This window comes from Dendroctonus ponderosae, unplaced genomic scaffold, assembly GCF_020466585.1.
Source record: "Dendroctonus ponderosae isolate FM_Combo_2020 unplaced genomic scaffold, Dpon_F_20191213v2 Dpon_F_20191213_4, whole genome shotgun sequence".
Classification (NCBI taxonomy): Eukaryota; Metazoa; Arthropoda; class Insecta; order Coleoptera; family Curculionidae; genus Dendroctonus; species Dendroctonus ponderosae.
In genome coordinates, this window is record NW_026018611.1 from 283541 (window position 1) to 307694 (window position 24154).

General features: G+C 40.4%; 1 protein-coding gene across 8 annotated transcripts; it reads right to left on the bottom strand.

Moving 5' to 3' along the window:
* Nucleotides 1-1538: 1538 nt before the first annotated feature.
* On the bottom strand, nucleotides 1539-24154 carry LOC109543240 (cholesterol transporter ABCA5). 8 transcript variants are annotated; one of them, XM_048665601.1, is made up of 31 exons: nucleotides 21077-21504; nucleotides 20262-20458; nucleotides 18332-18502; nucleotides 15112-15299; nucleotides 14778-15006; nucleotides 14494-14723; nucleotides 14249-14435; nucleotides 14051-14194; nucleotides 13844-13994; nucleotides 13715-13791; nucleotides 13532-13663; nucleotides 13304-13479; nucleotides 11449-11563; nucleotides 11247-11396; nucleotides 11052-11187; nucleotides 10890-10997; nucleotides 10666-10839; nucleotides 10387-10608; nucleotides 9985-10329; nucleotides 9713-9914; nucleotides 7371-7557; nucleotides 6973-7309; nucleotides 6639-6916; nucleotides 4666-4806; nucleotides 4390-4611; nucleotides 4154-4335; nucleotides 3903-4089; nucleotides 3760-3851; nucleotides 3571-3707; nucleotides 3403-3513; nucleotides 1539-3346 (listed from the first exon to the last, which is right to left on the bottom strand). In XM_048665601.1, the coding sequence occupies exons 2-31, from the start codon at nucleotides 20361-20363 to the stop codon at nucleotides 3243-3245; spliced, it is 5217 nt and encodes a 1738-aa protein (XP_048521558.1). In that variant the 5' UTR covers nucleotides 20364-20458; nucleotides 21077-21504; the 3' UTR covers nucleotides 1539-3242. The 8 variants fall into 8 exon arrangements, with proteins under 8 accessions (XP_048521558.1, XP_048521557.1, XP_048521556.1 ...); XM_048665600.1 differs by having other exon boundaries at nucleotides 9985-10326; nucleotides 18326-18502; XM_048665599.1 differs by having other exon boundaries at nucleotides 18326-18502.

A 24154-nucleotide genomic window follows, 5' to 3' on the forward strand; every position in this document is an offset into this window, starting at 1 on the left:
AAGTATTGTTGTAAGTCATAGTGATGTTTTCGTCAGTTTTACTTAAACGGAAACACGCGATTTTACCACACGATTTTGCTCAAAAATGTGAAACTCCCCTTCTAGAGGTAGGAGCCACTTAAAATTTGCACATTTCACAGAAAACACATTGCGCTAAAAACTCTAGAATTTCGATGTGAATCATGAAAATTCCTGATTTTTGCCAACTCTGTCAGAGCGGGCTCAAAAGTAGACACCAGTCCATCGACACGCTCTTGCTTAAAATTCGTATCGTCCAATCAGGAGTAAGTAGCAACTTGAAATTTACAAATCTGAGCGGAGATCTGAGAGGGATGAAAAACATGAGGTTTCCACTTAAATAATGGAAAATCCTGATTTTTCCAACTCTGCCAATGCACGACCCAAAATGAACACATTGGTTCAGCGACACGCTCTTGCTTAAAAATTTGCAACTTTTCCTGTAGAGCAAGCAGGCGCGTGAAATTTATAGGTCCAACAGACATCACATTAAGCTAAAAACCCTACAAGTTTCATTGGAATGATGCAATATCTTAATTTTTGCCAAATTTGTCAAAAGTGAACACATTTGTCTAACTACATGCTCTTGCTTAAAAATTCTTGCCGTCCAATCTGGCGCAAAAAGCTATTTGAAATTTGCAAATCGCAGACCAGATTAGCTTTCAGAACTGAAAAATTGGAAATTTTGACTTAAGTAATGTAAAATTCTGTGTTTTACCAAATCTGCCGATGCAGGACCAACAATTTCCACTTTCGTCCAACTGCCCGCTCTTTTAAAAAAWTCCTAACTTCTARTTTRATGCGGGTAGCAAGATGAATATTTCGCATTTAATAGAACATCTATTTGTCCAAAAGAYSTGTGAGTTTCATTCAARTCGCATAAAAAYCCCAATTTTTGTCAATTTTTCAAGTTCATTTGCACTATTAGAAAATTAGWCCACAATTATGCGTATAAATACTGGCTGTAAAAAAGTAAATTTCCTRAAAATTTGCTCTATGGAATTTTCGMWMWMYTGCTCWAAAGCGATTTATTTTAAKCGAGAAAGSTMTCWWGYTCKAACGTAGCGAYKYACAGGCKWTYRRGCGYCACTCATATACTCCTATGTGTATGAGTGAGACAACCGCTGCAAGCTACGCTCCTGAGTGTGAAAATCAGTTTCACTTATTCGAGTCGAATTAACATGTTTACTTTCCAGTGTTTAGATTCGTTAAGAAAAACTTCTGAAGAAGCCAATCACGCTTGCTGGCGAAAAACTCACCAGATTTACGCAATGGATTTTGAGATGAAGAATTTAGGAAATTTGTCTCTGGGGCTTTTAGGGCGTCGTGGAAAATAATTTCTTCTCAACGTTTCGCAAGCACGAGTGGCTTTCACCTTCAGAGGCATGCCATATGGCCAACCTGAATAATGCGGGCTAAAGATGAATGCAAAAAGAGTTACAAAAGTATAATTTTCATGGGTTTTATGCGTTTCCTCTCGCTGTGTCCACAAGACAAAAACTGGAAAAAATTAAACCAAATACAAATTAGCAACTTTATTAGTATTCAATTCAGTTTCAGTTTCCTACATAATACATGTACATAATTGATTGATATAATCCCGAACAAACCGTCTGTAGATGGTAAGTTTCCAGTTAGAGCCACTTCTGTAGCATTTGGTTATTTCTTATTATGTTTTCTTCAGTTAAAAATGAACAAAAAATACAAAGGCGCTTAGCAGCTAGTTTAAATTCTACGTGCTGATACAAGCTCGAAGAGCTCGCCACGAAAAACTCAGTAAAAACTAGGTGAACGGAAAATTAATCACAAATCAATTATCACAATTAATCAGAGCTAAAACTAGTAATATCAGCAACAGAAAAACGGAATGCTGCGTCCTGTATTTCATTATATTAAAAGCACTTTGTCACAAAAGCACCGATCTATTGATTTGTATTTATGTACTATGTGTGTGTATAACTTTGTTTTCGCCTTGCGTGTGCTTTTAAATGCTAATTATCAATCGTTATAACTCGAATTATTATAAAAATTTTGATTTTTTTACTAATTATAAATTATTCAACATAAAACACTTTTTGTTTGGCCCTGTATTCGCACTTAACAACGATCAACTTCTCATTTCCCACTCACTATCAACCTCGAAACCACTTTAAAGGTTTACATATTAGCCTATATCACTTTTAACATTGTTTCACCTTAAGCTAGTTTATCTACAATTCAAGCTATATACGCTGCTTTAGGGTTTCGGAAAAAAATTGTTCGTCTCGTATTACGACGACATTTGCTACATTTTCATTGAATCAACAGAATTGACAATATTGTTCCAAGTTTTTCGAGAGTTTCTGACTGCTTAAGGGCGACAATATTGTCAATGAATTCTCCAGATAAAAAAAGTTATATTGTTAAGGCCGATTCGTGTTTTTCAATCCTGTTTTGTTGGGTATTTTGCCCCAAAGTTTTCCTGTCTTACAAAAACAGAGTTTTGCCAATTTTTACTACGGATTTATAAAAGGGCTCGAGCTTCTTATGTGAGAAAAATCTCTCCTTCAAAAGACCATAATTTTTGAGCTAAAATACCCAATGAAAACGGTTTCAAAACTAATGAGACAAGGCGGCACCACCGCAAGTCAAGACCCAACTGCTCTGACGTCAGAAGTAGGCCGAACCGGTAGAATCTCTTACAGCGAACTGGTTCTCGTGACGTCAGAGCAGTCGGGCCTTGACTTGCGGTGGTGCCGAACAGGGGCGGTCACAAGGTGATAATCTATAAAAGGTTTTTTTTCTTTGTAAAACCAATCACATTTTGAGTAATTTTCTTCCGCATTCATCTTCCAGACGTCCCGAGTATTTTTCATTTTTGCACACATCTGGGTAAAACTCAAACAGAAAAAAATCGCCCCAGTAAACATTCCTCTGAGACCGCCATTGATTAGAAGCAAGCAGCAGAAGCGCAAATACGCCCCAGCGTTGAGAACAAAGTGAAAGTACGAAAATTGTGTTGCAAATTTCCATCACTGTGGACCATTTTCCCCCGCAATAAATTGCGACGGAAAGAGTTTGCTAGTAAAACGGAAAAAGCCAAAAAACAGTGTAAAAAGCCAGACTCCCGAACACAAACCTGGACACCAACTCGGGTTTCAGGAGAAAATGGTCTACAAATCCTCAGTGAAAACTGACATGGAAATAGAAAAATGAATGATCGCAAATGTTTAGGTCATTGTGGCTCACTCTCCATTAATCTCGTCGTATTGGGCAAATTTAAGGAAAACCTGCTCCAGCGTGGTCTGGCTGAAACTGTACTCCTCAATGCAACCTTGCATTATTCGAGCTGGAAAAACCATCAGTTGAACAATTTGCCGCCTGAAACGGCTGAACTCGACTTACCTTTCTCCAACTGCATGAAACACTTTGCCAAGGATGGCACACTGTGTTGAGGCACACTAAACACTAGCCTATCGACGAACACTTCTTCTAGCGATGAGTTGGGAAAGAGTTCTGAAAGCAAACCACCACTCAGGTGTAAAACCCTAGATTGGGCGCTTGAAAAACTACCTGCTACAAAGTCGATGACTTCCCGATGTCTGTCGCCCGAATTCGCCAAAGGAGTGGCCTCCTTAACCCGCACCTTCAACTCCAAAGTGTATCCAGCTCCGTACAGATTCTTCAAGTGTTGCGTGGAGCCCAAACACCTGAAACCATCCTCCAAAACTCCTCAGCTTGCTTGGCAAAATCCGCACTTACCTTAACTCTCCTTTGACGGTTATTCCCACTCTGGAGCAGAGTGCATCGGCCTCTTCCATGGAATGCGTGGTCAGGATCGCTCCTTTGGATCCCTGAGGAATTTTGCAGTTAACAAAAACGTCCGGGAGCTGGATATGCCTTACCTGGAAACTGGCTAAAATAGTGTCCCACAGGAACCGTTTACTCCTCGGGTCCATTCCAGTGCTGGGCTCATCTAGTAGCACAATTTTCGGGTTTCCCACCATGGCCATGGCGAAGCTGAGTTTTCGCTTGGTGCCGCCCGAGCACATCTTCACTTGTTTGTCTGCGTGTTCTTGAATTTGCAGCCCGCTAAAATGCCCGATGGAAAAATTGAGTCCCGTATGGACTAGTTAAATCGTCTTTCAACACTCGCCTTATATATCTATTGACAATTTTTCCAATATCTCCATGGGAAACTCCACGAATGGCCGCGTAGATCTCAATATGTTCGCGCACTGTAATGTTCTTCCAGAGGGCGTCGTGTTGAGGGCAGTAGCCCAACAGCTGGAAAACTGAGTTTGAGTTCGAGGAGATACTTTGCCCGCCAATGAAAACCTGCAATGGACACACCAAAATAAATCCAGCCAATCACCAGCCGTTTGTCCCTACTCTTCCGCTCGTTGGAGCTTCTTCCGCAGTGATGATTTTCATCGTTGTGGTCTTTCCAGCCCCGTTATGGCCCAGCAGGCCGAAGACTTCGCCTGCATCCACTGCGAGTGACAGAGATTTAACAGCAACCTTCATTTTTTCCTCGGGTTCATCCGCCTTAAAGCAGCAGGAACAGTACTGGTTGCCTTTGGCCAGTTTGTTTTTGTACTCTTTGTGCAAATCCTGCAAAAGCCCAAGCTCAGACCTGTGGGTTTCTGAGCGTTCTAATCCTTTTACCTGCACCATCACGACCGGATGGTTTACGTTGTTGGAGCCGATGAAGTTTTTCACTTTCTGCCGTTCGGCTCGAACATCTTCGTCCTCATTCTCTCCCACAAACACGTCCACTGATTCAGGTAGGTTGTTCTCGCTTGTGGTCTGAAGGATGAGGAATTTCATGTAGGGTTTTGCACAAAAAGCCAGAAAATGCGTAAAATATTCAGCTGAATTTACTAAGAATCCTGTCGGTGAATGGGAGTGGAGGATGGAATCTTTCAAACAGAGCGAGCAGAAATGTCGTTTGTCTAAAGCTAAGCACGGAGTTTCACAAATTTTCAAAAATTCCCCAGTACACTGACTAAGTCTGAATTGTTTCGCGTAAAAAGTACACTGTTTTTGGTACCTTCTAGTAAAAAATTGAAGTCTCTGCCTATTCGTTTTTAGGAGTGTGGAATTTTTCAACTGGAGCTTGCAGCGGATCCGCTCACTCAAAGCTAAGCCCCGAATTGGACAAATTTTCACAAATTTCCCAAATAACCGGGAAATGTTAGTTTTCGCAATTAAATTGTAAAAAAATAGTTCAAATGTATTTTATTTACCGTCACATACAAAATTCTTGTATCCTTCTGAATTTTTAAAATAGACTTGCAGAAAATTCGTTTACGCAGCAAACTGAGCGAGTTTTCAAAGAAACAGCGACATTTTCTTCATTTTCGTAGAAAAAATGTAAGTTGAAAGACTTACAGACAGTACTTTTTTGGAGTGCGTAAATTTTCAAAAACGGGACTTTTTCAAAAACTGCCCAATAAACTGAAAAGCGCTGTTTTTACATACATAAAGAACGACTCATTTCTTTATCTTTTATGGCAGATTCAAGTGTCTCTCTTTTTGTTGTTGCGCGTGCGAAATTTTTCAAAAAGAGCTTGCCGAATGGCCGCTTTTCCAAAAATAAAAACTGAATATGACAAATTTTCAAAAAATCGTCAGCAAACTGAAAAACCCGAATTTTTTCACATTAACACTGACATACTTTGTGTATCTTGGCATGAAAAATTCAGGTCTCTAGCGTTTACTATTGTTGTGTGCGGAATTTTTGAAACCGAGCTTGCAGTAATGCCGCTTTTCCAAAACAAAAACCTCAATTTGACGAATTTTCAAAAATTCCCTAATTAACCCAGAAATTCAATTTTTTTCCCAGCAGTAGAGCTACATTTTCTGTATCCTGATGTGAAAAATGCAAGTCTTCAGGTCTTCTGCTTTAGCAGTGCGAAATTTTTAAGACAGAGCTTGAAGAAATTCTTCGTCTTTCAAAAACTAAGACTTAAGTTTGATACATTTTCAAAAATTCTCCAGGCAACTCAGAAATGTCAATTTTTTCAAAGGGGCAGAAACACACTTTGTGTATCTTGATGTGAACAGCTCAACTCTCCATCTCTTTAAACTCTATTTCTCACTGAACTTTTCGAATAAAGCTTGCAGAAACATCGTTTTTTTCGACAAATTTTCGAAAATTCCTGAGTAAACTCACAAAACCGATTTTTTAAAATTAAACACAGACACGTTTTCCGTATCCTGGTATGAAAAAGTCATGCCTCTAGCTCCTTGTTATGAGTGCGGATTTTTTCAACCAAAGCTTGCAAAATTGCGGGCTTTCCAAAAATAAAGATTGCAAGAGACAACTTTTCAAAAATTTCTCAGTGAACTCACAAAACCAAACTTCTTTAAATAAATAGGGACACATTTTCTGTATATTGATGGAAAAAAGTCAAGTCTTTAGCTCTTCTCGTTTGGTAATGCGGAATTTATCAAACAGAGTTTGCAGAAGTGCAACTTTTTTGACAAATTTTCCCAATAAATTCACAAATACGATTTTTTTCAAATCAATCGGGATACATTTTCTGCATCTTTTCTGTCTCTTTAGGTGTGCGAAATATTTCAAACACTTTTGAATTTTTCACATTTCTCCCAACTCTTTTCCTCGACATACTCACCTTGCGCAGGAAATTGAAGGCATCTCTTGCTCGTCCTCCGCTCTTCTTAATATCGACAATCCGTAGAAGCACGAACCAGAGCGGAATATTGATGATCATTCCAGCGAGCAAAACGCCAATTTCCGGCGTACAGTAACTGGCTAAAGTTAATCGATCACAGGCCAAATTCACGTTACATAGTAAATAGACTCGTTGAATGTAGTAGACTATCGAATACGGTATGTACATGGTATTGGTAAGGGAGAAGACGCAGTGAAGCACCAAAGCGAAGGTTTTGCCTGAAATTAAAAAGTTAACATCTTCGCGCAAATATCCTGAACCCTCGAGTACTCACCAACATTCATTACATCCAGCAAAACCACCATTAGGAACGGAATCCAGCCGAGGAAGGTGGCAATGTTGGGCAAGATTGACTGCGCTGAGTCGGTCTTATCGAAGATGTAGCTGATGCAGCTGCAGCTGAGTATCGACGATGGACAGTAGAAGAAAATCAGCAAACTAAAGACGACGATGGCCGGCCATTCTCTTAGCGCCGGGATCTCGAAGGCCACCATCATCACTATCAACGCTGCACATGTTAAGCTCATAATGGCCACCAACACTATGAAGTAGGTGAGGAAGTACATGGTGGTTGAGAGGCCGTTGACTCGCAGCTGATTTTTCGTTTTCAACTGATGAATCGAGGTGACGATTTGAAGGAAACTAGATAAATTGAGGAGGAGTTCAAGTTACCTCTCGGTCATGGACCAAGTCGATTGCCAAGCTAACAGGTACCATGACCAGAACCATTCCGATCAGGATGGTTTGCGTGGTTGATGCAATGTTGATCCCTTCGGGCTGCATGGTTTGTTGAAACGGCTGTGCCATCACTCGGATTGGCTCGAAATTACCATTCCGCACTTTTTCAGGTGTGAGCAGCCTTAAAAAACGCCTTTATTACATTTCTTATACGTTCAAAATAAAAGAAAGTTTTAAATTCCAAATGTTGACCTGGTCGTTGAATTTGTCTAGTGCTGCTTCCCGCATGTCAGTGACTCAGAGGGTTCTTGAGCAATTAGCTGCAGGGGCGAACGTTGCAGAAAAGAAAAAACCGCGCAGACATTTTTCAAATTTCAAAAGTGAATTATGAGGAACTCGACTGGTGAAATAAAACCAAATTTAGCGCACAAAGAAACTTAAACTTTCTCTGTCTGGTGCTGCTTCCCGCATGTCAGTGACTCAGAGGGTTCTTGAGCAATTAGCTGCAGGAGAGAACGGTGCAGAAAAGAAAAAACCGCGCAGACATATTTCAAATTTCAAAAGTGAATTATGAGGAACTCGGCTGGTGAAATAAAACCAAATTTAGCTCACAAAGAAACTGAAATTTTCTCTGTCTGGTGCTGCTTCCCGTGTGTCAGTGACTCAGAGGGTTCTTGAGCAATTAGCTTCAGGAGAGAACGGTGCAGAAAAGAAAAAACCGCGCAGAAACTGTTAAAATTATAAAAGTGAATTATGACCAACCCGGCTAGTGAAATAAAACCAAGTTTATAGCACAAAGAAACTGAAACTTTCTCTGTCTGGTGGTGCTTCCCGTGTGTCAGTCACTCAGAGGGTTCTTGAGTAATTAACTTTAAAAAAGCACGGTGCAGAAAAGAAAAAACTGCGCAGAAACTTTTCAAATTTCAAAAGTGAATTATGACGAAACCAGCTAGTGAAATAAAACCAAGTTTATAGCACAAAGAAACTGAAACTTTCTCTGTCTGGTGCTGCTTCCCGCATGTCAGTGACTCAGAGGGTCCTTGAGCAATTAGCTTCAGAAAAGCACGGTGCAGAAAATAAAAAACCGCGCAGAAACTTTTCAAATTTCAAAAGTGAATTACGACGAAACCGGCCGGTGAAATAAAACAAAATTTAGCTCACAAAGAAACTGCAACTTTCTCTATCTGGTGCTGCTTCCGGTGTGTCAGTGACTCAGAGGGTTCTTGAGCAATTAGCTGCAGGAGAGAACGGTGCAGAAAAGAAAAAACCGCGCAGACATTTTTCAAATTTCAAAAGTGAATTATGAGGAACTCGGCTGGTGAAATAAAACCAAATTTAGCTCACAAAGAAACTGAAATTTTCTCTGTCTGGTGCTGCTTCCCGTGTGTCAGTGACTCAGAGGGTTCTTGAGCAATTAGCTTCAGGAGAGAACGGTGCAGAAAAGAAAAAACCGCGCAGAAACTGTTAAAATTATAAAAGTGAATTATGACCAACCCGGCTAGTGAAATAAAACCAAGTTTATAGCACAAAGAAACTGAAACTTTCTCTGTCTGGTGGTGCTTCCCGTGTGTCAGTGACTCAGAGGGTTCTTAAGCAATTAGCTTCGGGAGAGCACGGTGCCAAAAAGTAAAAACCGCGCAGAAACTTTTAAAACTTCGAAAATTAGTTATCAAGGAACAAACAGGTACAGGTAACCGAAACTTTTGTTTCGTTGCTCATTTCAGAGATCGAAAATGAAATTGCTCAGATGGTTCGTAACAAATGCGCCTCAGGAAAGAACGGTGCGAACACCAAAATATCGCCTAAAACTTATCAAACATCAAAAATTAATTATGAAGAAAGTAGCACCTAAAATGAAACCAAATTTACAACTGAGCTGAAACTTTCTGCTCGATTTCGGTAATCCACGTTTCGAGGCCGCAAATGATTTATCAAAAAGGGGCTGCAGAAGAAAATGGTGCTAAATGTAAAGAACAGCGCAAATTTTTTCAATCTTCAAAAATTAATTTCGACCCGATGAGCAGGTTTAGTGCTCTAAAGGTGAGCAGAAGGTTCGTTCATCCATTGATGGTGCCCGCGTTGCGATCCTTGAAAAACTTCTGGAGAAATAAGTCACAAGAAAATGGTGTCAAACATCAAAAATGTATTCTGAAGAAACCCGCTGCTGGATTCAAACCAAATTTACCCCTCAAGAAAACAGACGCTTCCTCTATCGCTTGCTGATGCCCAGTTTTCACTATCTCAAAATTTGAGGCAAAATTCCCAAAATTGGAAACGTTTGATTAAGTAGGTACTTGAAGCTAAGCTAAAACCACCCAACTCTTGCTCATACTTACCTATAAATTGCATTGCTTAACAAGTTCAAAGTGACTGGCAAACTGTGCTGGAAAGTGTCGTTGTACAACACCGTAAAACTGTACTCGCCATCCTCAAACTTATGCACATCGAAAGCGGCTAGATGGGGCGCAAAGTCCAAGAGCGCGGAAAAGTTCCCATTGTACGAATCAGTTTGTCGCACCCCCAAGTCAACCAGTTGGTCTGCAATTTTACAATTTTACACTCATCATCATCGTCATCACTTACCAGCGCTCGGTAAGTCGTTACTTACCAATGAATGTCGTGATATCGCTGCCGGAGCTGTTGTGAATGGCCACAGTGCTCATCAATCCATACGTGCTCCCATTCAGCTCCAACGGTTTGCTCGTGTTGTTCGAGTTTTGGAAATAATTATCAAAGTACAGGCTAAGAGCCGCGCATAGAAGTGGCAGCAGTATCATGAAGTAGAGCTTCTGGATGTCGCGAAACATCCGCAAACATCTCAGCTTGATCAGGGCCAGGACAATCTGACAGGCATTGGGACGGCATTCGATTTTCTCCAGCCCTATTCCCGATATGGGGGATTTTGTTTCCGATATCGCCTCCAAGCCGCCTATTTCCGTTACGTCTCCTCCTGCTACGAGGCAGATTCCATCATCGGTCATATCTGCGGGATTAACGGCGGTTTGCCTACCTTTGGCGTCGTGGCCGTTTTCGATGAAGTTGATTCCTTCATTCTGCAGGCTTTGATAGCTAGTGCTTTTGCTCTGCAGGCTCAGGCTTCTGCTCAGCGCGCGATTGCGCACAATTTTCTTCGACAGATTGTCAACAGTTTCTTCTACCTCGTCTTCGCCCTTTTCCAGGTGCAAAAACACCTCTTCCAGAGTGGTCATCGAGACCCCGTAACTTGAAATGCCTGCACAGAAGAACCGAAGTTAACACCCAGGTTAGTTTTTTGGCCTCAGCTCGTTACCCAGCTTGCTTTTATTGGTTATCTCGGTCTCGATGGCACTGAACAGGGAGGCGAAATGATCCACCGCATTATGAGGGAGAATGAAACTGAGCTCTCGTCCATGTCTTCTGGCCTTTTCAGCCTTGGAAACGTGCGTGGTAACTAAGCGGGAGATGGCTTGTTCTTTGGCTGCCGCTACAAGTTTTTATGTGGAGTAATTGGGGCGATTTTCTGCGTTTTCCTACCTTCCAAAACTAACGTCAGATGATAACCGATCCCGAACTTGTTCTTTAGGAACAACGAGCTGCCGCAACAGCGAATATTTCCTTTGGACACCACGGCCTTCCGATCAGCTGAAAAAGGATTCGTCACTAAGTCTGATTGCGGTTGGAAATCGTTTTTGGTACCTAAGATATCAGCTTCATCCATAAAATGCGTCGTCAGCAATATAACTCGACCATGTCGCCTGTTTTGGAGCACATTCCACATGTGCCTTCTGGAATACGGATCCACTCCAGCTGTGGGTTCATCCAGAATTATAATCTGGAATAAAACCAGTTTGCGCAATTTGCACTGGGGCTAACGAGGAACGTTTCACTTGCTTTCGGGTCGCCAATCACCGCAATCCCCACTGAAAGTTTCCTCTTCTGGCCGCCACTCAAATGAGTGGCTGGAGTGTTCGCTTTGTCGCTCAAATCCACGTCCTTCAACGTCCTGGACACTTCTTCCTCAATTTTCGAAGCAGGAATGCCCTGGAAAGTGTTTTTGAGCTGTTTTGCTCAGCGGCGTGATTTTGAGACTCACTTTAACAGTAGCGAAAAATTCCAAGTGTTCTCTAGGCGATAAGTTGTCAAAGAGGATGTCGTGTTGAGGACACACGCCGGTCATTCTTCTCACTTGATCCATTTCATTTTGGTTCCTATACAGGGGAAAAATGGGTAAACAATGCGCGCACAACTGTTCAAATTTCAAAAATTAATTATGAAGGAACTTATTTCTTTTCAAAAATTAATTATGAATGCTGCCCTGATCGATTGCTGATGTCCACGTTCCAATGCCTCAAACAGGGTCTTGAGATAGCAGCTTTAGAAGGGAAGAGTGCAAACCGCCAAAAGTTTTCAAACTCAATTTTTTTTAATGAGCCAATCAAATGAAACCCAATTTACACCTCGAATAACATAAGGATTCTGTTATCGTTTGCTAATGGCCACACTTGCATGCCACAAATGGTTCTTGATAAATGAGCTTCAGAAGAGAATGGGGCAAAAACGGATGACGTGGAAACCAGTAGCTGGAATAAAACCCCCAATTTACACTTCAACTAAACAGAATCTTCTTTTATCCGCTGCTGTGATTTAATGCTTGAAATGATTTTTGCAAAATGAGCTTCACAAGAAAAAGTTGCCTAAAAAACAAACCCGCGCACAAAAGACTTAAATTAAAAAAATAATTTTGAAGAAAAGAGTGGCTGTAATGAAACGAAATTTGCTTTTCGAGTGAAATGATGCTCTCCTTATTGACTATTAATATCTACATTTTAATGTTCCAAAGAGTTTCTGAGAAATGAGCCTCAGAAGAAAATGATACAAAAAACGCAAAACCGCGCAATAACTATGCAAATTTAAAAAAATAATTTTACAGCAAAGATACTTTAGATTTAAACCAAATTTTATCCTCAAGTAAACTGAGGCTTTCTCTATCGATTGGTGATATACACATTGCAATCCCTTTAACAGATCTTGAGAAATGAGCTTCAGACGAAAATGATGCAAAAATCTCAGAACCGCGCAATAGCTTTCCAAATTTCAAAAACTAATTTTTAAGCAAGCAGACTTTAGATCCAAACCAAATTTTCTCCTCAAGTAAACTGAGGCTTTCTCTATCGATTGGTGATATACACATTTCAATCCCTTTAACAGATCTTGAGAAATGAGCTTCAGACGAAAATGATGCAAGAATCACAGAACCGCGCAATAACTTTCCAAAGATCAAAAATAAATTTTCAAGCAAAGAAATTTTGGAAAATCCCAGTTTTTTCGCCCTCGAGTAAAGTGACATTTTCTGCATCGACTGATTACATGCACCTTTCAAGGCTTCTAACGGTTCTTAAGAAATGAGCTTGAGCAGCGAATGATGCGAAAAACCTAAATACGCGCAATCACTTTCCAAACTTTAAAAATTAAATTTAAAGCACGGAGAAACTGGAATCGTATCAAATTCTCCCTACTAATAAAAAACACATTTTTATCCGCTCATTTCATTCACATTTAAGTGCCTTGAATGGTTCTTGAAAAATGAGCTGCAGAAAATAATGATGCAAAAACACTAAACCGCGCTTCTCGCGTCTTTCTCCAAACTTTCTCAACTTCAAAAATTAATGTTAAAGCAACCTGGAATAAAACCAAATTATTTTCTCTCGAATAAATGGAAGCTTTCGTTATCCACTGATCAGATCCGCATTTCAATGTCTCGAATGGTGCTTGAGAAATTAGAAAAAATCGACAATCCGCGCAAAAAATGTCCAAACTTTAAAAATTACTCATGAAGAAACGAACGGCTGTAATGCAAGGAAATTTAATTCTTCAATTCGTCAAACGGTTTTTTGGCTTCAGACGAAAATAGCTGTTCAACACATCTGAAACTTTTAGAAAATCATTACCTCACATCGTATCCAAAAATATAGGCCGTGCCTGAAGTGGGCGCAGTCAAGCCAGTCAAAATATTGAACAACGTCGTTTTTCCAGCCCCGTTATGTCCTAAAATGGCCGTTACGTGTCCCTCGTAAATGGTCAGGTTTATCCCGTTGATTGCTTTGACTTCGGGCTTCCGAAAGCTCTAAACCCAGTTAACTGAGACTAGAAATTTCCAGCCAAAATCGGCAACTCACTTTGAATCTTTTATGCAAATCCACTATTCTGATCGCTTCCTTGCCCTTCATTTCGCGAGGGACTGGCTCGAAATCCGCAACTCCTTCCTCGCCGGCCAAAGAGCCAACGGATTCTCCATTTGGGAGTGGAATCTGTAAGATTCCCTCTACTTTCACCCAATTAACAATCAATCACAGCCTTACCTTATCAACCGGTTGCGACTTCCACCAGAACAGCGGGTTGAAGCAGAAAAAGGGCGACCTTTTCACCCCATGTTCGCCTGCAAAAAATACATTAACCCTCCAACTACCCAGAACACAAACTACACGCACTCGGAATGACGCTGTCCAGGTAATAAGCAATCCATCCGTACAAAACCACATCAACAGCCATCATTATTAAGCTGCCGCCAAAGGGCATATCAGGACCGTTCCAGACGTTGGAAATGTTGACACCTTCTCCAGCCAAATCCATCAAAAGTGCCTAAAACCCCAAGAAATTTTCAAAAAAAATTAGCCTTACTACAGCTAAAAACTTACCTTGTCCATAGCTAGGGCAAATCCTGCAGGACTGATCAAGGAAACTATCCATAGAGCCACTGAACTGGAGTCGCGGACAAACACCTGGATGAAGTAGAGCAAGCTCAAGATTGTAACGGCGAAGTTCCCAAGAATTCCTGCGGTCTGCAAAGCAGCGCTTTAAATTAACCGGTTTCCTGCCTGGTGAATGGAACTTACTCTGGATTTATCGAAGAACGGCGTCAGCATGAACCCAAACATTATAATGCTCAGACAGTACATGAATATCAGCATAAACACCATAATGAAACACGTGTTGGTAAATATATTTAAAGCAAATAGTAGAGTGCAACAGATTATTGTCAGCAACAGCACGAATATAGCGTAGATTATAAACCAAGACAACCTGCAAGAAGGGAAAGGATCGAGCAAACTATTCAGTTGAGAAAGCGGGCAGGTTTTACCAAAACACCGAGTCGTATAGACCCATAATCCGCATTCCTTCTTTGATCTTCTGCTCCTTCTCCCCCACGATCAGGATAAGCAAATAGGTGATAAACTGAGAAAGAGCTATAACGGTATAAAGCGGTATGAGCACCCGCACTATCACCATCCAGTCACCAGTATACGAGGCCTTTGGAAAGAGCTCGAGGAATATTTTCGGAATGGCTAAGTTTTCAATTCCTGCATCCAGCTACAAGAGGCAACAACACCGTGAAAAAAATTTTGAGCCCCGTTGCAAACTCACTCTAATTTTTGTAAAATCCATTAGAGCCTGCAGAGCGAGGAATCCAGAGTAATAATACTGGTTCACTGGGCAATTGTCCTCAACTTCCAAGCCTTGGGGCAGCACGGGAGTGGGAACTCCTGGAACATTTTGCCAGATCGATTTGTAATCCCGACAACTCGCTGGCGAACCATACAGTTGCACAGTCGATGGGGTTTCAAACAGGTTTGGGTTCGTTCTGATCTCATAACTGGAAGAATTCTGATGTCAACGTGGGGGGCTCAGTGGCTCAGCAACACCAAGAACTCAGACGCCTTGAGGCAAATGAGCTGGTTTTATATAGGGGAACGTTTACCTCAACGGGCCATTGATCGGATCAGAAGACTTGAAGATTACAGCCAGTGGTATTGCGTTCGGCTCCATCCAGTAAGCGGTGAGCAGATCTTCGATTGTTGGATACACCACCCAGGCAATGGGCGTGAACTTTGCGTTCTGGTTTTCGTTGATATTTTCCCATAGAACGTCCACGGTTTTCAGGAAGTCCTGCAAGTCAAAACATTCCTGTATTGCTGGACAAACCGTCCCTGATTTCAAAAAAATCTCCAAATTTTCCCAGCCGGCGGCCGAAAGTAATTCTTAGCGCGTGTAAATAAGGGGTTATTTGCTCTTTGTTGTGACAAAAGTCTCAGTTTTTTTGGGTTTGGGAGTTTGAGGCTGTTGAGCGCTGCTGACAAAACGACTCGCCAATAGCTGAAACCTAATTTCAAAAATTTCTCAAAATGTCCCCAGTCAGTGAATGAAAGTGCTTCTCTGTATATGAATAAGGGCATATTTGTTCTTTCTTCGCGCAAAATTTCAAGTCACAGCTTTTACGCATTCGGGAGTTTCAGGCTCTTGAAGCACTCGTCCTAAAACGGTTCCCCAAGAATTTAAACCCGATTTTAAAAATTTTCTAAATCTCCCCAGCTCGTGAACGAAAACACTTCTTTGGGTACAAGTTAAGGCATATTTTCTTTTTCTTCTCACATATTTTATTTCTCAGGATTTTCATATCCGGGAGTTTGAGCCGCTTGAAGCGATCGTGATAAGCGCGCGTTGCCAAAAAGTAAACCCAAATTCAAAACTCTTCAAGAATTCAGTAAGCGCTCTCTTCTGCTTTTCGTGCACAAAGTTGAGACTCTCAGTCTCTCTGAATTCAGGAGTTTGAGGCTATTGATCGCTCGTGGCTAAACAGCTTGCCAACAACTAAAATCCGATTTAAGAAAATTTGAAAATGATTCCAACTTGTGGGAGAAAGTATATAATTTTTCGGGACGCATTTACTCTAATTTCTAAAAAAAATGATTTCAAGTGTTTCTGTATTCGGCAGTTTGAGACTGTTGAAGCGCTCGTGGCAAAACCGCTCTTCAGTTCCTGTCGAACCCAAATTAAACTACATTTAAAAAATTCTCAAAAATGTCCCTAGGGCGTGAACGACAGCAATCCTGTGGGAACAAGAAAGGCCACATTTCATCTACTTTCTCAAAACAAACGTTTTCAATCTATTTTGATTCGGGAATTTCAGGCTGTTAAAACGCTCGTGGAAAAACCGTTCTTCAGTTCTTGGCACCCTCAAACTAACCCATTTTCAAAAAGATCTCAAAATGTCTCCAAAGTGGAAGACGACACCAATTCTTTGGGTTCAAGTAAGGCTACATTTCATCTACTTTCTCGAAAAAATATAGTTTTCAATCTTTTTTAATTCGGGAGTTTGAGGCTGATGAAACGTTTGTGAAAAAACCGTTCTTCAGTTCTTGGCAAACCTAAACTAACCCATTTTCAAAAAATTCTCAAAATGTCTCCAAAGTGGAAAACGACAAGTCTTTGGGTTCAAGTAAGGCGGAATTTCATCTTCTTTCTCGAAGAAATAAATAATTTTCAATCTTTTTTAATTCGAGAGTTTGAGGCTGTTGAAACGCTCGTGACAAACCCGCTCTTCAGTTCTTAGCAAAACCAGACTAACCCAGTTTCAAAAAATGCTCAAAATGTACCCAAAGTGTGAACGAAAGCAATTCTTTGGGGACAAGTACAACCACATTTCCTCTATGTTTTCACTAAATTTCAACTTCCAGTCATTCTGCATTCGGGAGTTTGAGGCTGTAGCCAAACGCTCTCCAAAAAGTAAAACCCAAATTCCAACATTTTTCCAAACTTTCTGAATTAGTCGACCAAATGCAGACTGAAGACACAGAAAATGAGACATTTGCTGCAACTTCTAACAAAATTCGTGGGTTTTTGGGAGTTTAGGTCTGATGGAGCGCTCATGGCAATACTGATCGCCAGTGAAACCCAATTTTAATGTGCACCAAATGTGAACTGCGGACAGGAGTAAGAGTACATTTGCGCTAACTCTTCGTAACATTTTAATTTTGAGTCTCACTCGGTTTGGTAGTTTTAGACCATTGAAGCGCTCAAAGCAAAAAGTAAAACATAAAGTAAAAAAATTCTAAAAATTTCCCCAGCCCGTGAAGGAAACCAAGTCTTTCTTTTTGCATACATAAGGATACAGTCGATCCACTTTCGCGTAAAAAAATCAATTCTGATCGTTGTTGGGTTCGGGACTTTCAGGCTGTTGAAGCGCGAGTGGCAAAATCGCTCTTTACTTACCGACAAACCCAAACTACCCCAATTTCAAAAAAATTTCCCCAGCGTGTAAAAGCAAGCAATTCTTCGGGAATAAGTAACGGCAGATTTGCTCAATATTCTCACAGAGTTTCAACTTTAAGCCTCTTCGGATTCGGGAGTTTGTGGCTGTTGAAGCTCTCGGTGCAAACTCGGCTACCAATTTCTAAGTGAAACGCAAATTTAAAAAATTTCAAAACTTTCCCAACTAGTTCAAGAGTTTGAGTTTGTTGAAGCGCTCGTTGAAGTTTTCTGGTAACTTTTGTGAGGCCACGGAAATTTTCGACTTATGAGGCTCTTCAAATCATTATCTATTAAAAATGCGTTAAAATTTAAAAAATATTTCCAATAATAAAGGAGCTAAGGAATAAAGTTGCAATAAGCAATTTGGCAGTTTTACCCTGTAGCTCATAAGCAAGGAAGGAAGAATCAGTAAGCGCCATTGTTCTGCCTTCAAAAATCGAGCTCATAACACTCCAACAGCTCCAAACTGTTACTTTTTCCAAAAAACGCCACTAAAAAATCGTCCAAAATTGCCCAGTTTGTACATTAGCAAGTCTCGCATTTAATGGTTTTGGTATTTGAAAACGAGTCTATTCGCTTCTGTCCACAATTTATATCCGTCTCAACCATGAACGGTACTTAGAAATAATTGAAGCTGAAAAATTGCTGCGATATACGTTTCAGTGGCAGATAAATAGAACGAATGCGACAGCATGAAACTGGGCCACTCGCATCCAACGCAGATAAATCTGTTGGCAACTAAATGTTTGTTATGAAATGGAATCAATGCTTAGAAGAATTGGGGTGGAAATCAGTTTTCCGCTCGATCGAGCTTAGTGGAAATTTCACCGTCAAACCTGAAAAGTCTAGTTTGCTACTTAGGAAAATCAAAAGCGAAAACTTACTATTACCTGTACTTCAGTCGAATTGGGCACAACAGCCACTGTGTGGCTGCCATTGCGAAATTTGCCAAAAAGTTCCGCCGCTCCTCCAGGCTGATTAAGTTCCGGGAAATTCGGGTTTGGCACGGCGACTTTGATCAGGAAAAGCACACCAAGCGTATAGATTGGCAGCAGAACTTCCTGAAACAAAACAAAATCCTTCTAGTCACTGTTCGCAGTTGTTGATTAAAACCCGAAAGAATGGAAACAATTGTGTGTTTCGGCGGTTTTGTATGTAAATACTAGACTGGAGAGAGAGGCTTTTTTGTTGTCAGTATCTCCTTTTCCCATATTTGCTAAACAGAAAATGTGTACTTGGTTCACCTCGATATCTTTCACCATTTTCGAAATATTTCACATTGAACCCTCTATTTCGCATTCGCATTACCTGCGAACCACCCTGTATATATACATACATATGCAGATTGTTCTTGCGTGTTCGAGGAGATCCCGGATTATATTGCGACTGGAAATTACACAGATTTTTTCCGATTATGAACGTGCGCGGTTTATAAAGCCGGGGATAGTGAAACGTGGATTAACCAGTTGGGATTTGAAAAAGTCGAGCATTTCCACAGCATGAAACTTTAATTATTTCATCGACCATGAGCTTCCAAGGATGGCCGGCTAATAATGATACGATTAAATGCTATAAAACTGTCTATAAATTTACGTGAAGCGAGGGCGCTATATTATAGTGTTTCAGGAAATGGCGTGACTGCACTAAAGGAAAATGAGTAAGGCAGAAAAACAATCATTATCTGTGCTAGAAAAGAAAATTTGTTAGGGATTTTCAGGTTGCCTTTTTTTACAGTCGCAAGAGGAAAATTTAGCTGGAACATCAAATCGCGTACAAAAATAAAAACTGAATTTTGCCTAAAACAGTCCAGTTGCAGTTCATTTAATTATGAAAATCTACTGATGAACTTTCAGTTGCTGATTTCAGCTTTGAAGAAGTTTTTTAATGCGGTTTTCAGTATAAGAAGACAGTAAATCTATAGGATCGTCGGTTGCCTGAAAACGCAAAACTTAACAATTATTGCAAAGTTTCTAAGTGAAATTCACTCTTATGGGATCAAAAATCGATATAAGGATTTTTGCCTAACACCGTAAAACGTAATTCAAAATTGTCATAAAAATCATTTCTCAAACTTTCCCGTCAAAAACTGCATAATTTCTAGCCGCAAATATATCAAGTCGGAACATAGCAACGGCCAGCCATCTTACGTCGCCTATAGTTTCCCGTGTGAGTGAGTGCGACAACCGATGCAAACTACGTTCCTGAATGGAAAAGTCGGTTTAATTAATTTGGGTGGAACTAGTGTTCGGTTTCGACTTCGAGCATATTTTCTTTCAAGCAAAAAGTCAATAATTTTAAAAACAGTTGCATTAACAATATATAAGGTAAGTTCTCGTGCTTTTAGACCGTCGTGCAAAAATAACTTTCCGGACGTTTTGCATGCACAACCGACTTTCTTCTTCAGATGCCACACACACCGCTGAAGATGCTTGCCACTCGTACTTGCAAAACGTCAGGAAGACATTTTTTCCACGACTACAAATCGCCACAGAAACCCAGTAGTACAAAAGCTAAACTAGTGTTTCATCACGCTAATGATTGCGCTGATTCGTCTAAACAAAGAGCGATTTCTATAAATAAATGCGATTTACGAATCATTGCCGAAACATAAAGCCGCCCCTCATCAGTAAAATGATGGCGGAAAAAAGATAAAATTAATTACTTTGAGTGAATTGGGGAAAACGCTTTTATTCGAATGCAAAACTATTGATTTGGACTTAGAATGTTGGTGATTTTTCACTTTCGCTTAGGAAAAACCCTAGTGGAAAGTTGGCCATTGACTTCTCTTCGGTAATATCGCCCATATTTTGAGGAACTTACCGCCATCGTTCTCCTTTTATCCCGTTTCTTTAACAAAAGATTCCTTTTCAGCATGGCTTTCAGCTGAGCCCAATAAATTCCAGACGTTCTCTGATCCCCCATTTTGTCGGCTTGATGTCGCAAATCCAGAATCCGTACTGATTAAGGTCGATGCTAGATGGGGAAATTGTTGACTGACAAATCCACTGAAATCATATCTGAAAAATAACGAAAAATGTTCCATAAACAAAAATTTGTTGATGAAACATTAGCATGAAAAATATGCGATCATGATAAACGATCCGGTTTTATGGATTTTTTCCAATGAACTATTAAATATTTAAGCGCCACACTAGACGCAGTAAATCCAAGTCAAAGCCATGGAAGGTTTTACTGACCTTTACCAAAAATTTCCAAATTTTTGGCCTATTTCTATGGGAAATCTACTCAGGTCCGCAAGAAAATGTGCGCTTCATCACGGATTTACATGAAAATCGAGCAATAAACTGTGAGGGTTTAAAGACTAGCCTTAGAGGCCTGACAGGATTGGAGAACAGCCACCAGTTGAAAGAAGCAAACAAAAATTAGCATTTTTTTGTCACTAAGAGCTTTAGGAAATAAACCCGGCGCGTTTTTCAAAGTGGAGTTCTTCAACTTCTCAGGAACCCGGGGGGGCAAAAGCTTTCAAAGACAAAGTTGAGTCATTTGGCTGTAACTGTAAACTTGAGTTTCGTTCTTCAAAGTTTCTGTGGCAAAAAATGCTAAATTGGTTGGATAAACATTTTTGAATCCAGTGTATCGATTGCTCTAACAAAGTCCATTTTCTCCCGACTTACCAATTGGGTCTTCAAACTGGCTTATCTATCAACCACCACATTGACAATATTTACGCCTCTGGTAAGTCTCTTGACCGGAATGTTCCGCGCTTTGATCGAACGACAAAAACCCCCGCTCAATAGGTAAGCAAGTATTAAGCCTTACTTTTCCTGATAGCGCACTGCCCTACCCCATTATCTTCACTTTCCATCCATTCCTCAATGTCGGCCATCTTTTAGCTGAAACATTCAGCGCCAATTTTGCCTGCCGGCCAGAAACCCGCTGTTTTCACCACGTTCGGAATCGCCAGAATTTTGAAATTTCACCCCCGATTCGCGCTCAGTTTGAGGAAAAAATGGACAAAACGACGATCGTTGCGAGGTTTTCTTTCACCCCCCCGGAACAATGGACAACGAAATAGAAATATCGGGTCACAAATGTGTGCGGCTTTTTCGATGGATTTTAGGGCAGTGAGGGTGGGTGGGCGCTGCGCCGCAGCGTCCACGCTCTATGGCGTCGCGACGCACACAGACCGCGAAACACGTGACGGTTTGGCAAGTTTCAAGGGGCATTAGCTGGATAATCTTTGGAAAAAAACAAGTGAAAAATATATTTTTACATCATGGCTTAAGAGCTTAAAAAATCGACAAAAAAATTCAAACTGGCTTGCTGTGAACCGATTTATTTTAAGCCCCAAAGGTACCAAGTTCGAACGTAGCACGCACCGGCAATCGCGCGTAACTCATAGCCTGCCATGTGCGTGAGTGAGACAACCGATGTAAGCTGCGTTCCTGACTGAAAATCCGTTTCACTTAGTCGGATTAGAGTGTTTGCTTTCGAGGAAGTTCAGCCTCGTTAAGAAACGTTGCAAAACTCTATACATCAGAATTCAGAAATAAAAAATACACTGGTTTGGACGCAAAAACCTTTTAAACCTGCCGATTGATCAATTTTTGGCAAGAAATCAATGTCGTGCCCAAACGGCGAAAGGGCCAAAGGCCAATAATTATCTAGATAAATTTGATATGGTTAAGGTACATTTTTCCGTTGTGCAAAGACAGAATTTTGTCATTTTTAACTACGGGTTGATAAGTGCTCGTATTAATTTACGTTTCCATAAACAATTCGTTTTATTGTAAAATAAGACCATTCCTTAACAATCCAATCTACCTAATAATAGAAGCGAGAAAAATATTTTTTTTTATAATTAAAAGGTTTGGAGAACCGCTTCTGGATCACCCATTTTTTGCTAAAGCCTTTCTCTTGTTTAACAAAATAGATTATTTGGCGGCCATTCATTAGAACTGGTGAGTTTTTAGGCCGTAGTGGAAAACCCGCAATATTCCTTAAAAAACTGAAGACAATAAAAAAAAACCTGCACTTAACGCACAAGAAAATACATAAAATTGACCACAAAGACAAAGAAAGGTACAATTTCCAGTGTAAAACCCAGACAATTTTATCAATTTTCTATTGCTGGGAGAATGTTTAATTCACCCAGCCAGAACGGCGCCCCCTTCATTGCATATCACGTGACATTCTAATTGCCCCTTTAACTCTCCCTTTAGTGAATAAAACGGCAATTTCTGATATTTTTTAAATAAATTATTTCATGCGTGTTTGCGTGAGATCGTCGGAAAAACCGCCGGTAAATCGGGCTTCAAGTGCGTGGATTTTTGGCGATTGCGGCTGGTTGATCCGCAACAAAAATTCGCTAATTCAATAAAATTCACATAGAAAACCTCTAAGCCACAAAACTATGAAAAACCTGGCCGATTCGCATCCATTTCCTTGACATTTCCAAGGTGCGGAATATGGTCGGCCGAAGAAAGGGCACGAATTAAAATAGATTATTTTCCACCTTATCATGTCCTTGCCCTTATTTTATCGATCAGTACTTGACTTTATGGTCATTGCCTGAATGAGTTGCCTTTCAGACTTTGGAGTGTTTGCAGGGTGTGGGCAGTTTTGGCATGGTTCGGCACAAAAAATAGCACAAACAAAAAAAATCGTGCGTTTATACGCGCTGGATCAACTGAATGTTTGGCACTCACCGATGGAAGCGAAAGAAGAAAATCCTGCAAACTTGGGCAAAACTTCGGCTCCGAACTCACACACGCACAAAATTTGAAACAATCACCAAGTATTTGTTTAGATTATGCAACTTTGGTGCTGCAAGCGCTGCTAAACCGGGGAACTTCATTGCAGTAACCTTTGGATAAGGTTCATTATGGAAAAATTGCAGGATTTTTGAACAAAACTTCTCAGCATCAACATTTTGTGCTCAGCTCATGCTGATTAACTTGGCGTCGCGCCAGTCGTGCGCTTTTTCAAATTATTTATAATATAACAAGGCGTTTACACGGTGGCCCCAAAAACAAAAAAGCAGATTAAACATCCCGCCGTTGCCCCCGAAAAAATTAAAATAAATTAATATTAATCAGCGTTTTCAACAGTGATTATTTATCAGTCTTTGGCTGAAAAAGCGCATTTACATCAGCCTGGTAATCCATTTACTGGCTTTGCAGGATAAAGCCAATTAGCGTTGTCTATGGATTTGGGTCACTGTATACCATCGAACCTTATCTTGAACCAGATGTATGTAAATGTAAGCCATAAACATGGCATGTTTCGTCGGGTACTCACCAGCTCGGTTTCACTCTTTGCATCGCAATTTGATTAAATTTCAATGAAAGGACTTCATTAATACCTTAGAAAATATTGAAAAAAATGTTCCTAATTAATTTTTGTGCAACAGTTTTTCATCTATTCGAATGCTTTGAAGCATGTACACGAACCAAATGACCTGAAAGGAAGGACATTTTTCGAAAAAGCTTCAAACAGGCCAGCAAATTGCCAAAAATGTAATATAAATGAATCTGCAGACTGCAACAACTTACCATCAGCAGGTGTAAACGCTCTGCTCAGAAGACAACTAAACAAATGCATAAAACCACCCGAAACAGCCACAGCAGCTTGAAAGTGTCCAAATATTTGGGGTCAGCTTTATTTCGAAAGAACGCAACAAATCACTTAAAAATCCATGTTAAAATGAGTTTTAATGCGAACAGCCAACTAATTTCAGCGCAACACTTCCG